This window comes from Leucopleurus acutus (assembly GCF_964270905.1).
Source record: "Leucopleurus acutus genome assembly, chromosome: 2".
NCBI classification, from domain to species: domain Eukaryota; kingdom Metazoa; phylum Chordata; class Mammalia; order Artiodactyla; family Delphinidae; genus Leucopleurus; species Leucopleurus acutus.
The window spans coordinates 177029031-177042142 of record NC_139143.1 but is presented as its reverse complement, the minus strand read 5'-3'; the positions used below and the strand labels follow the sequence as shown (position 1 = coordinate 177042142).

The following is a 13112-nucleotide window of genomic DNA, read 5'->3' as shown; positions in this document are numbered from 1 at the left end:
GGGCTGCCGGAGAGCGGACCTGGAGCCTCTGAGTAGGAACGGGGGCCGTGAAGAGGAGCCAGCAGGGGAGACTCTGGCTCCTGAAGGGTTTCCTAGATTCTCCTTTCCAGGCAGAGGCAATGGGAGAAGGCACCTGTGTGTCTCCAGAACAGGCCCTTCTCAATGCCACATCTCTGGGGCCAAAATTCAAAGCATTCCAGCCTGAATCATGGAGCTTTTCATTAAGTTAGCATTTTCAGAGCTGATTCTATGTGCACGGGGTTGGGAGTCAGAGATGGAGAAGAGATGGTCTTTACTTGCACAGAGTGTCGGGCTAGCAGAGAAGAGAGACAAATGAGAATAACCGTGCAGGGCTGGACGAGCCCTTTAGAGCTCCTGGAGCCACGCTTCACTTTTATTTTTCCTTATTTATGTGTTTGCTTTGGACCTTATTTATGTGTTTGTTTTGGACCTGCGGTGCAGAGGGTTGAACAAGTCATATTCCTCAGTACGTGGGGTACTATCATGAGCTCAGTTTTTGTTTTATTTGTTCATTTTCCCCTTCATCCCTGCTCCCCAGTACCAATCCCACCACCCTCCAAAGGTCTTCATGCTAATATGCTTTATTTAATATGTTGTTGAATTTATAAGTGTCCTTGCAAGTAACGCTGTGTTGTGTATATGAGTGTGGTTTACACTGACATACGAACTACTGAAATCCTGTGTTTTTAAACTCCACCGATCCTACTGTTTTACTTCTAGTTTTAATACTACTGCCACATAGTTATTGCCCCACCACTCTTTATAACTTCCTTCCCCTAGTTATGGACCTAGAGGTTGCCCCCAAATCTTCTAATCATAAGCCGGTGTTAAAGGGAACATGCCAAAAGTTTCTTCAATAAATATGATCGTTCCGTAGGGGTTTTTTGATATATAAAGTCTTTATCAATTTAAAAATATTATTTCAATTCCTGGTTTTCTGAGGGCTTTTATCATATAGTTCTGTACACTCCCATTCCCTCTTCTTAAATGATCTTGTAAGTTTGATTAAGGTTTTAAATGCCACCTTTATGCCCAGGGTTCCCAAGTGTATACCTCTAGCCAAGAACTCTTTCCCGGTTGCCAGATGCCTATATGCAACGGTCCACTTAACATCTCCACTTCATGTTAAACTCAACATGTCCAAAACCACGTTCCTGATTTTCCCCACCAAATTTACTCCACCTCACACCTCAAAACACCACCCCAAATGCTGAAAGGCTGAATGCTTTTCCTCTAAGATTAGGAACAAGGTGAGGATGTCCACTCTTCCCTCTCCTATTCAGCATGGTGCTGGAAGTCCTAGCCAGCACAATAAAGCAAGAAAAAGAAATAAAAGGCATAAAGATTGGATAGGAAGAACTAAAACTGTCCCTATTTGTCAATGACATGATTGACTACACAGAAGATGGCAAGGACCCAGGTTCAGTTCCTAGTCAGGGAACTAAGATCCTGCAAGCTACGCAGCACGGCCAAAAAGAAAACAAAACAGAAAAGGGGCTTCCCTGGGGGTCCAGTGGTTGAGACTCTGCACTTCCACTGTAGGGGGCAGGGGTTCGATCCCTGGTCGGGGAACTAAGATCCCACATGCTGCATGGCGTGGCCAAAAGAAAAAAAAAAGCAATGCTATTTTAATAGCTTCCCCCAAAGTGCAATACAACAGTATAAATCTAACAGGATCTGTATGATGAAGACTATAAGATTTAAACGTACAGAGAGACATACTGTGTTCATGATTGGAAGACTGAATATTGTCAAAATGCAAATCTTCCCCATATTGATCCACAGATTTAATACAATATCAATCAAAACTATACTGATGGGGCTTCCCTGGTGGCACAGTGGTTAAGAATCCTCCTGCCCATTCAGGGGACACGGGTTCGAGCCCTGGTCCGGGAAGATCCCACATGCAGTGGAACAACTAAGCCCGTGTGCCACAATGACTGAGCCTGCATGCCACAACTACTGAAGCCTGTGCACCTAGAGCCTGTGCTCCGTAACAAGAAGCCACTGCAACGAGAAGCCCGCGCACCGCAACAAAGAATAGCCCCCAGTCCCTGCAACTAGAGAAAGCCCACGCATAGCAACGAACCCAACGCAGCCAAAAATAAATAAATAAAATAAATTAATTAGTTAAAAAAAAAAGCTATAGTGATGGAGAATAGACCTGTGGCTGCCAGGTACAGGCATGGGCAGCTTCTGACTACAAAGCGAAAGCACAAGAGAGTTTTTTGGGCTGGCAGAACTGTTCTCTATCCTGATTGTGGTGGATATCCATATCCACGAATCTATCCATGAGTTAAACTTCAGAACCTTCATCCTGTAGTTGGTGAACCAGAATCCCCACCCTTGGAGGGTCACCGTGGTAACCTCGTTGCTAATTCTGTAAGTGGCAGCTTAGTGGTTAGAGTTCAGCTCTGCTACCTGCTTGTTCGTAACCTTGGGCGAGTCACTTTTCCTTTCAGAGCCTTGTTTTTCCTATCTACAAAGGAGATCATACAGCTCTGTCTGTCTACCACATAAGTTATTATGGTGAACATTTTATCAGTGTCCTTTAGGGATTGTTCATATAATCTCTGAGAGAGTAGTGTTTTCATTTTATTGAAGTATAACATACATACAGCAAAATGTCTATATCCTCAATTGACAGCTTGTTGGATTTTCAGATTGAACCCACCCATATAAGGCAGAGTGCCTTTTTTTTTTTTTTTGATGTTCAATATTCACTTTCTTGTCGCTGCCATAACAAATGACCGCAAACACAGCGACTTAAAACAATACAGTTATCCTCAGTTCTGGAAGTCAGGAGCTCCAAGAGAGTCTTTGGGGCTGAGAATCAACACATTGGTGGGGCCGCTCCCTTCTGGGGAGGCTCCAGAGGGAATCCACTTCCTTGCCTTTCTAGCTTCTGGAGGCTCCTGTATTTTTTGGCTTGTGGCCTTTTTCTTCAAAGCCAGTCGCTTAGCATCTTCCTTCTATGAATCTTCTGTCCTCACTCAGCCTTCTCTTCTGTGTCAAATCTCCCTCTGCCTTTATCCTGTCTTGTAATACCCTTAGTTGGTTTTTATACTTTTTAAAAAATTCTTTTAAATTGAAGTATATAGTTGATGTACAATATTATGTAAGTTACAGGTGTACTGTATAGTGATTCACAATTTTTAAAGGTTATTTTCCATTTATAATTATAAAATACAGGCAATATTCCCTATGTTGTACAATATATCCTTGTAACTTTTTTTTTTTTTTTTTTTTGCGGTACGCGGGCCTCTCACTGTTGTGGCCTCTCCTGCCGCGGAGCACAGGCTCCGGACGCGCAGGCTCAGTAGCCATGGCTCACGGGCCCAGCCGCTCCGCGGCATGTGGGATCCTCCCAGACCGGGGCACGAACCCGTGTCCCCTGCATTGGCAGGCGGACTCCCAACCACGGCACCACCAGGGAAGCCCTGTAGCTTATTTTATACATAGTAGTTTGTACCTCTTGATCCCCTACCCCTATATTGCCCCTCCCCCCCCTTGGGTTTTATACTTTATATCAACGATCCCCAACCTTTTTGGCACCAGAGACCCATTTTGTGGGAGACAGTTTTTTCACGGGGAGGGGGGAAATGGTTCAGGTGGGAATGCGAGCGATGGGGAGCAGTAGGTGAAGCTTCACTCGCTCGCACGCCGCTCACCTCCTGCTGTGTGGCCTGGTTCCTCACAGGCTGAGGACCAGTACCGGTCCGAGGCCCGGGGTTGGCGACCCCTGCTTTATATCATTAGAATCACACTATATATACTCTCGGGTCAGCTTCCTTCACTCAGCCTCACCTTTGCAGGATTCATCCATGTTGGTGTATAGAGTTCTCAATTATTCATTCTCATTGTTGTGTGTGGATTACCTTCTTGTGAACCCATACAATGGATTTATCCATCCTGCTGAAGTGGGACAGAGTTTTGAAGCCATTATGAACAGGGCTGATATGAACATTCTGATATATTCTTTTGGTGAACACATGTACATTTCTGTTGAAGTTAAATGGGTCAGAGGGCATGTGTATAGTGTCACCTTGGTAGTACTGTCAGTTTTCCAAAGTGGTTGTACCAATCTACACTCTACCAGCAGTGAACAGATGCTCTGGTAGTCCCAATTCCTTGCTAACACTTGGACTTTTCTTCACACACAAAGGGAGGATTTGGGGGTGATTCCTCCCTACCTCCACTTCTTAGAGCACTGACTTTCAACTGATGATGTAAATACTTCCTATGCCAAGCACTGGAGTGGAAACGAACAAGGCAAAGTCTCTGCTCTTAGAAGCTCCCAGCGTGGTAGGTGAGATGGACCAGGAAGGAATTACTTCCAAAACAAAGAGGTACATGCAGTGATTGTACCGATATTGTATATCAATTTAATAACTTTTTTTCTGATGTTAGAATTTACTCTAGTAATGTTTGGAAACTAAAGTAGACTTAAAGAATTAGAAGTCATCTGAAATCCCACCACTCAGAGTTAAATGCTGTTAGACGTTAGATGAAAGGTATTTCCTTTCAATTCCTGTGCTTTCCTTCCCGCCACCTGTCCCTGCCCCAAGCCAGGTTTTTAAGGAGCCAAGTGAACAAGGAACGCAGTAGAAAAGCACCAGAGTGCACTTAAAAAAATTTTTTTTTGGCCGTACCTCGTGGCATGTGGGATCTTAGTTCCCCAACCAGGGATCGAACCCGTGCCCCCCTGCAGTAGAAGTGCAGAGTCTTAACCACTGGACCATCAGGGAATTCCCTCCATGCACATTTTTAAGGTTGAATCAAAAGCCCTTTTTCCAGTTAGAGTGGTTTCTTACCTAACAGCCCACTCTGTCTAATGGTAGAATGTTGTGTATCACTGCCATTTCCCACAACAAATGAAATGATCATTTTTATCTTGATTTTGGTGGAAATAATAACATTATTTCCCAGTGAAACTCTTACCATTTAAAATTCCTCATCTTCCAGTAACATTTATACACAACATGGTTAGTATTTACATTTCGCAGCTGCCAGTGGGATTATCCCATGTGATCCTAACAGGATGACCACAGTTTAAAATCATTCTTAGGCCATTAATACATGCTCATTTTAGGCAATTTGGAAAATTCAAAAAAAAAAATTAAAGAAGAAATAATCATTCACAGTCCTACTGCCCAGAGAAAACCAGTTAACATTTTGGTGTATTTCCTTCCAGTTTTTTTTTTTAATAACATTTTTTAAAAAAATTATAAAGGTAACATCTCAACACAGAAGGAAAATTTGGAAAATGCAAAAAAGACAATGAAAAAATAATGAGTCATCTAAAATGTGACTGCCCAGAAATGGCCACACTTATAAGACAATCTTTTCCTGTATGTCCCTCCTATAGTTTTTATATCTCTCGCCATAAATGACAAGCTGTAGAACGTAGCAAATACAGTTGTCCTGTAAGAGCAAATGTAGGTGTCCCTGTAAGAAAAGGTGGACTGTTGGTTTTGTCTCTGATGTGCTTGGGACATGGGTAATTCAAGGCTAAAGGCTGATGTTCTAGAACAGTGCTTCTCAAAGTGGGGTCCACGAACCAGCAGCAGCAGTAGCTGCAGCACCTGGGAGCTTGTTAGAAAATGCAGCTGGAGTCTCTGGGCGAGGGGTGGAGGGTACTGGAATCTGTTTCAGCAATCCTTCTAGAAGATTCTGATGCATGCTGCAGTTTGAGAAGCACTACACAGAACGTGAACTCTGGTGGGTTCTGGGCTTCAGGTGGATTGAAAGTGGGAATTCACTTGGGAAAGGAGAAGGAACCACTTTGCAGCATGGAACTCATTTATGCCTATACAACTGTTTATGTGATGAAGCTTCTTGAGAGAGGGACCACCTAGGTTTTGCATCGAAATGCCTAGTCTCTTGTAATAGGTGAATAATGAATGAATCAACGAATAAATAAGTGAATGAACAAATGAACTCTGGAGCTGTGACCTTCATGTCTTTTTTTTTTTTTTTTTCTAGGATTGGAACATCAATTAACTACTGACCACTGGCAGCCCACCCTTCCCACCCATATCCATCATACCTCTGGGCTCCAGAGAAAAAGCAGGTCTTGAGTGCACCATGATTTCACCATTCTTAGTGCTGGCCATTGGCACCTGCCTTACCAACTCCTTAGTGCCAGGTAGGATTGGGGGCAAGGGTGGAGGGAGGGGGACACATGGTGCAGGTAGGATAGGATGACGGCAGTGTCTGTGTTCGGGGTCATAGAACCATCCAAAGTATTTAAGAGCTGGAAACAAATGTTCAGAGCAGGAAATCCCAGCCTCTACACGTGCTAGTGTTGGAAAGGTCACTCTTTTTCCCTTTTTATTATTCTTTAATTGGGGTTTCTATTCTCTCTTAACTCAAAGAATCTGAAATAGAACTTTATTCTATAAACTCTTCCAAGTCGCGGTATGTTAAGTCTCCTGTTGGCTTCGTCTGCTTAACTCTCCCTCGTGATAGTACATTTCCTTATATTTTGTAATTCTTGCTTGTAAACTCACCTTCAACAGTTCTTTCGTTGTTGTTGTTTTGTTTTTGTTTCCTGTTGTAAACTCGTACAAAAGTGTTTCTACAGTGCAGTATTGTGTTTGATTCTTCAACTAATTCTATGAGAGTACTTATGTTAATTTCTCAGTTTTTGGTTCTTACACTATAAATTCAGGCTCAGATTTGGAGTTGAGTTCACATCTTTATGACTGGCTTTCTGTCCCCATCCCTTCCATAGCTCCCAGGCAAAACACGTACCTGAAAAGTTTCAGCCTAGACTTGTGTTTGGTCTGACACTGCAAGGGTCCTTTGGCCTCAGCTCCTGTTTACCTTTCTGGTTTTGAATACCCTCTGAATTTCTGCCTCCTGGGGGTTTCCCTTCCCCCTTTTCTTCCTTTTTCAAGTAATATACTGTTCTTGATTTTTTTTTTTTTTCAACATTTTAGTGTCTGTTGTAGGAGGGGAGCCCTCCTTGGCTCAGTCCATCATGTGGCTGGAAGTCCCCACTTGCCCTCCCTGAACCTTAATTTCTCCATCTGTCCAGTGGAGATAATAATCTCTCCTCCTTAGGGCTGTTGTGGGAATTATAAGGGACAGTCACAGTGCAGGCAGGGAGTGGGTGCTCGTAGGAAGAATATATTTCAACAGATGAGGGAATTGGGATTCAGAGAAGGGACTGGCCCTCCCAGGTCACACAGCAGGTCAGCAGCAGCCCTGGGGACTGAACCTGAGCCGCTAGATCCCCAGGCCACTGCTCCCTCTGCGATCCCATGATGCCTTTCGGCTTGTGTCCTTGGGGGCCCAAGGTCACTCTGGGACCGAGTCCCTGCTTTCTCAGCACTCACAACCCACCTGAGCAAAAGGTGAGCAGATGGATGAAATGTGAGAAGACGAAAAAGCGACAAAATGAAAAATCTTCAAATATTCAGCACTTCAGTTTTTTGCATGTTTCAGTTTAGTCATTCTGATGGGTGTGTAGTGGTGTTACATCATGGTCTTTAACTTTTTTTAAAAAATTAGGTGTAACTTACAGCAAAGTGCACAGATCTTAAATGTATAGCTTGATGAGTTTTGACATATTTTTGTACCCATGTAACCATCACCCGGATCAAGAAAGAATATTGATCATGGGACACCAAGGGCTTTCCTGTGCCCCTCCCAACCACTGCCCCTGCCCCGCCCTGCCCCAAGCCAGAGGAAGTGACTAGGCTAACTCCTGTCACCTTAGTCGAGTTTTGCCTGTTTTGAGCTTCGTATAAATGGAGTCATACAGTACGTACTGACAAGCACTCTTCACGTAGCATTCATTACAGCACGAGCATTTCTGAGTGTCATTTAATGGTCTCCAAACACAATGGCCTCCTGATACTCAGTTGTCCAGAGCCACCATTGCTTAAACCAGTCCTCTGACAATAAAGTCAGTTTGACACCCACTGAACCCTTCTCGGACCCTGGGATGGTGCTGGTGAAAAAGACAAGGGCTCTGCCCGAGTCCCAGTCCTTCAGGGAGCAGGCACAGCAGGGAACTGGCAAACGGGTAACAGGGCTCACCTGGAGAAGTAGCAACGTGAATGGGGAGGCTGATGGCAGCCCAGCCCCGGGGGTGCTGTGCCAGGTGCTGGGGGAGGGCAAGGTGGGTAGAAGTTCATCACCACCCAGATGGCACCCAAATGGCCAAAGAAGCTCCTTGACCAAAGCCCTGGCACCGTGGTATGTGGGAGGAAGGCGGGAGGGAGATTGAAACCCGCCCAGAGCTAGTGGGATCCCTGATGAAAACCACTAGCCCAGGGAGTTTGCAGTTAGCAGATGCAAACTGTTACATGTAAAATGGAGAAACAACAAGGTCCTACTGTATAGCACAGGGAACTATATTCAATATCCTGGGATAAACCATAATGGAAAAGAATATGAAAAAGAACGTATCTATGTGTATAACTGAGTCACTTTGCTGTACAGCAGAAATTAACACAACACTGTAAGTCAACTATACTTCAATTAAAAAATAAATTTATAGGACTTCCCTGGTGGCACAGTGGTTAAGAATCCGCCTGCCAATACAGGGGACATGAGTTCGAGCCCTGGTCCGGGAAGATCCCATGTGCCGCGGAGCAACTAAGCCCGTGTGCCACAACTACTGAGCCTGCACTCTAGAGCCCGTGAGCCACAACTTCCGAGCCCATGTGCCACAACTATTGAAGCCCGCACACCTAGAGCCCGTGCTCTGCAACAAAGAGAAGCCACCACAATGAGAAGCCCACACACTGCAACGAAGAGTAGCCCCCGCTCGCCGCAACTAGAGAAAGCCCGCATGCAACAACGAAGACCCAGTTCAGCCCAAAAATAAATAAAATAAATAATTAAAAATAGATAAATAAATTTATAAGAAAAGCTTATATTTGGAAATAAAACAAACCCAAGTTTAAAAAAAAAAAACACTGGCTCAGGGCACTTGCCCAGGCTTTACCTCACTTGATCCTAGAACTGCCTGCGAGTAGCTATGTCCTCCTGTTTTTCTGGGGCAGAAACTTGAGTGGCAGGAACTTGCCTAAAGGTGCACAGCTGGATGGAAGGGCCAGGGATCTCCGGGCTCCAGCCAGGGGCCTCCGCCCGTGAGGTCTGAAATTGGGGAGCTTCAGAAGAGAGATGTGGCGCTGGGGGGCTGCCAGCGTGAAGGTGGGGGACTAAGGGATCAGGGTGGGGATGGGACCTCTAGGGGGAGGAGTGGGGCGTGGTAGGTCCCAGGCTTGAGGTGGAGAACTGCTTCCTTCCATCTCCTTGCCTGCGCTACCTGCCCAGGCAGGAGCACAGCCGTGGAGATGTGTGGGTTCCCCTGCGGCTCAGTCTCAGAACCCTGTTTCCTCATTCCGCAACGTGGAGGAAGTAATGGTAGCCACCCTGTAAGGCTGGGGGGAGGGGAAGGCACTGTTGCCGTGTACGGGGCACTTGGCACGAGCCTGGGTACCATGAGTGTGTAAGATAGGAGAGCTGTGCTCTTCACCCGCACAGCATGGGCCTGAGCTGGGCCAAGGGATGAGGCCTGTGTCTTCAGCCTATGAATGTGTAACATGGCCTTGGACAGGACCCTCCCACCTCTGCTGGCCTCAGCCTTCCTTCCATGCAATGGAGGCCACTGAAAGAGAGAATCCCCAAGGAGCTCCCCTCTCTAGGCTTCTGTATTTTGATGGGCAGGTTTGATGGGGCCCGAGTACAGAAGACAAACCAGCAGATGGTGGCAGGGACCCCCACCCCCGTGGAAAGGGATCCTGGGCCTCTGCTTGTATGAAAAGGGGATTCCAGGACTTACTGGGGTGGGGGGGCATCGATCCTCTCCTGTGGGTCAGGTGTGTCGCTTTCCTTATCTAAATCCCGTCCTCGTGAAGACCCCGAGAGGAAGGTACAAACACCTGCATCTGACGGGGAGGAGACTGAGGTCCAGGGAACTCACTTGTCCACACAGCTGCTGCTTGGCACAGATGCGGTTCTAACTGAGGACTGTCGGGCACTAGAGTGTTCTTTCCACTGGAGAATTGACGACTAGACTCATGGACATGAGAGAGAGAGAGGACAGGGCATTCCTGGTTCCCAATTTTTCTCAAGATTAGGGACACAGAACATCTTTGCTAATTTATCCTTACAGGAGGGAGGCTGTTCTTGGCTACTTTAAGTTTGATACGTTAAACAACAGGCAAGTCTTGCTTTCCAGCACAGCTAAATAGCTGTTGCTAGGTCAGGTTCCTGCGGAGCCTACTTTAATGAATAAGCCAAGCAGGGTTTATAATTGATGGCTGGATACATCTGGCGGCTCCTGCAGTTGGAAGTAGTTTGTTCTCTTGAGTAAGTTAAACATCACCCTCCTAATTGTGCTAGCACAATTCATTTGCTGCCGTAGCACAATGTCTCTCTGCTGGGTGGAAGGAAAGAGCGTGGGCTTTGGAGTGAAGCCCAGCTCTGCCAGTGTCTGCCAGAGCGGTGTGGCCTTCTTGGGCAAGTCGCTTGGTGTCTCTGAGCCTTGGTTTTTCCAGTCTCAGTTGTAGGTAGAAGACCCAGGGTCCACAGGCTCGTTTGGAGGATGGGACTGGCATAGGTTTTGCAGATCTCACAATGGCTGTCTGAGATGGACAGCTACTGCTTCCTCTGCCGAGTCCAGGCAGCCTTCTGCAATGAGAAGTCGGTGTCTGTAGTGGCTGGGGATGGGAAGCTGCCCCACCCCCTCCCAAATAACTCTGCCTCTCTGTCGGTACAGAGAAAGAGAAAGACCCCAAGTACTGGAGAGACCAAGCTCAGCAGACCCTGAAAAATGCCCTGAGGCTTCAGACTCTCAACACCAACGTGGCTAAGAATATCATCATGTTCCTTGGAGATGGTGAGGCCTGGGGGCCAAAGGGAGGGGCTGGATGGGGGCCAAGGGAGCCAGGCAGAGGTGAAGGTGGCTGTGTTGTAGAGGCTGGGGCCCTGGGGGCATGTTGAAGAGGATGGGAGAGCCGGGCTGTGAACCCCAAGGGTCTCGGGAGAGAAGGAGGAAAGGGACCACCCAGTCATGCTCTGGTGCCCACTGCTCAGCCTGCCTTGGCACCTAACTCTAGGGAGCTCTGGGTGCCCAAGAGAGCTGATTGGAGAGGCTGGGAGCCCGAGAGACTGAGCCCCCCTGACCCCCGTTCCCCACCCCCCGCCACAGGGATGGGCGTCTCCACGGTGACGGCGGCCCGCATCCTCAAGGGTCAGCTCCACCACAGCCCAGGGGAGGAGACCAGGCTGGAGATGGACAAGTTTCCCTACGTGGCCCTCTCCAAGGTGAGCTCCAGCCCCAAGCCTCCCACCTCTCAGGAGGAAAGGGCAGGGGAATGGCATTCGCTGGAGCCCTCAAACCTGCTGGCGATGCAGTCAGCCCTCCCGGGGGCTCTGTGGCCCCTCTGTGAATTGAGGACAGTAGCGGCTGCTTCCTAAGACTCTGGGGATTTCAGCTCATTGATTTCAAAATCTATTGACACATGACATACATAGAGAGAAGTGCACCGGTGTACAGAGTGAATTTTCACAAACTTGGCACGTGTCTGTATGACCAATATCCAGGTTGAGAAACTGAACATGACAGCAGCCAGGGGTCCCCCCGCACCCCCCTCCAGTCCTTGCTCCTTGACTTCTAACACCATAGCTTAGCTGTTCCTGCCTTTGTACTTGACGTAAATGGGTTCACGCAGTGTGTACTCTTTGCATGGGGTTCTGTTACATTCGTTCTCTCCCAAGGTGGCTCAGATAGAAAGTGGTAGCTTTGTTTCTGGTGTTGTAATTGCTGGTGGCCGTGGTGTCACATAATAAAGGTCCTTTAGATACTCTGGGCCAGGCCCTGGGCTCCCTTCTGGGGGAAAGCAGGGACCGTAATGTTTTCTGGTCTTCAAGGAGCTCTCAGGCTGGTGGGGCAGGGAGATGGGCAGATAGTTTCCGACCCGAGGTCTGAATAGTGGGGGGTCCCCATTTCCCCATCCTAGATCCTGCCTCCCCCTAACTTTCCCTCCCCTTCCCCAGCCTCCCTCACTCCCTCAAGAACTCCCTCCGTCTCCCTTCTCCATGGCTCACCTGCCTCCCCCTCCCCCTTACTGGCTTCTGCAGCCCCAGACCCAGAGAGAGCTGACCCAGCCCCCATTTCTCTGCCAACCGAGTCTCCACATATTGGAACATTGCGTTCCCGCCCCTTCCTGCAACCCTGGCTGCCAGGGCACCGGGCGTGGGCAGGAAGCAGGCAGCTAGGTGATCCTGTGGCTCTGGGGGGACCTCGGTGGGTAGCAGGGCTCGGCCAAGGCCGCGGGAGGCCTGTGTCTCCCTCATGCTCAGGCCCCATGGTCTGAGTGGGGGTCGGAGGGCAGCAGAGCGGGCCGAGGCCGGGCCACCTTCTGACCCTCCTTTCCCGCCTGCAGACATACAACACCAATGCTCAGGTCCCTGACAGCGCGGGCACCGCCACCGCCTATTTGTGTGGGGTGAAGGCCAACGAGGGCACCGTGGGGGTGAGCGCAGCGACCCAGCGCACCGAGTGCAACACCACTCAGGGCAACGAGGTCACCTCCATCCTGCGCTGGGCCAAGGACGCAGGTGAGTGGGGCGAGTGGTGGGGAACGGGCCTGGCTCTGTGGCCTGTCTGAGCCTCTTTCCAACCGTACAATGGGGAGAGGGTAGAAGAAGATGCTCTCCAGGGCCCTTCCAGCTCTGAGGTTCTGGGCCTCTGTGAAATAGTCATGGATTCCTTTCCATGACAGCGAAAGCTAGTGGTTTAGGGGGTCACTCAGGTGTGCGTTTGCTCCCAGCTCATTTCCCTGAGTCTATTCCTTTGACTATGAAATGGGCATGAAAATGTAGCCCCCTCCCAGGTTTAGTGTGAGGGAGGTCAGGAACGAGCCCGGCACTGTTCCCGTGGAAGTCCAGTAAATGTCTACCCCTTCTCCCTTCCTCCTGGGAATTAGGAGGCCCTGGCACGTGCCCCCAGGGGCTTTGGAGTCAGGCTATGAGGCTGGCTGACATAGGTGACGGAACCACACTCCACCTGAGAGCCCTTCGGAGGGGCCCTTGTGTTCCTGCAGGGCAGCGGGGGGCGCTTCCTG

At 48.4% G+C, this 13112-nt stretch overlaps 1 protein-coding gene across 4 annotated transcripts in view; it reads left to right on the top strand.

The window, feature by feature from the left end:
- The window catches only part of ALPL (alkaline phosphatase, biomineralization associated), a 57593-nt gene that overhangs the window by 31932 nt on the left and 12549 nt on the right, over positions 1–13112 (top strand). For 3 of the 4 annotated variants that reach the window (XM_082865019.1, XM_082865021.1, XM_082865022.1), the window contains exons 2-5: positions 6007–6169; positions 10763–10882; positions 11195–11310; positions 12432–12606. In XM_082865019.1, the coding sequence (XP_082721145.1) occupies positions 6109–6169; positions 10763–10882; positions 11195–11310; positions 12432–12606 (472 nt within the window). In that variant the 5' untranslated portion in view covers positions 6007–6108. Of the gene's footprint in view, positions 1–5807; positions 6170–10762; positions 10883–11194; positions 11311–12431; positions 12607–13112 lie in introns of those variants that run through there. The other variant, XM_082865020.1, reaches the window with a different exon arrangement.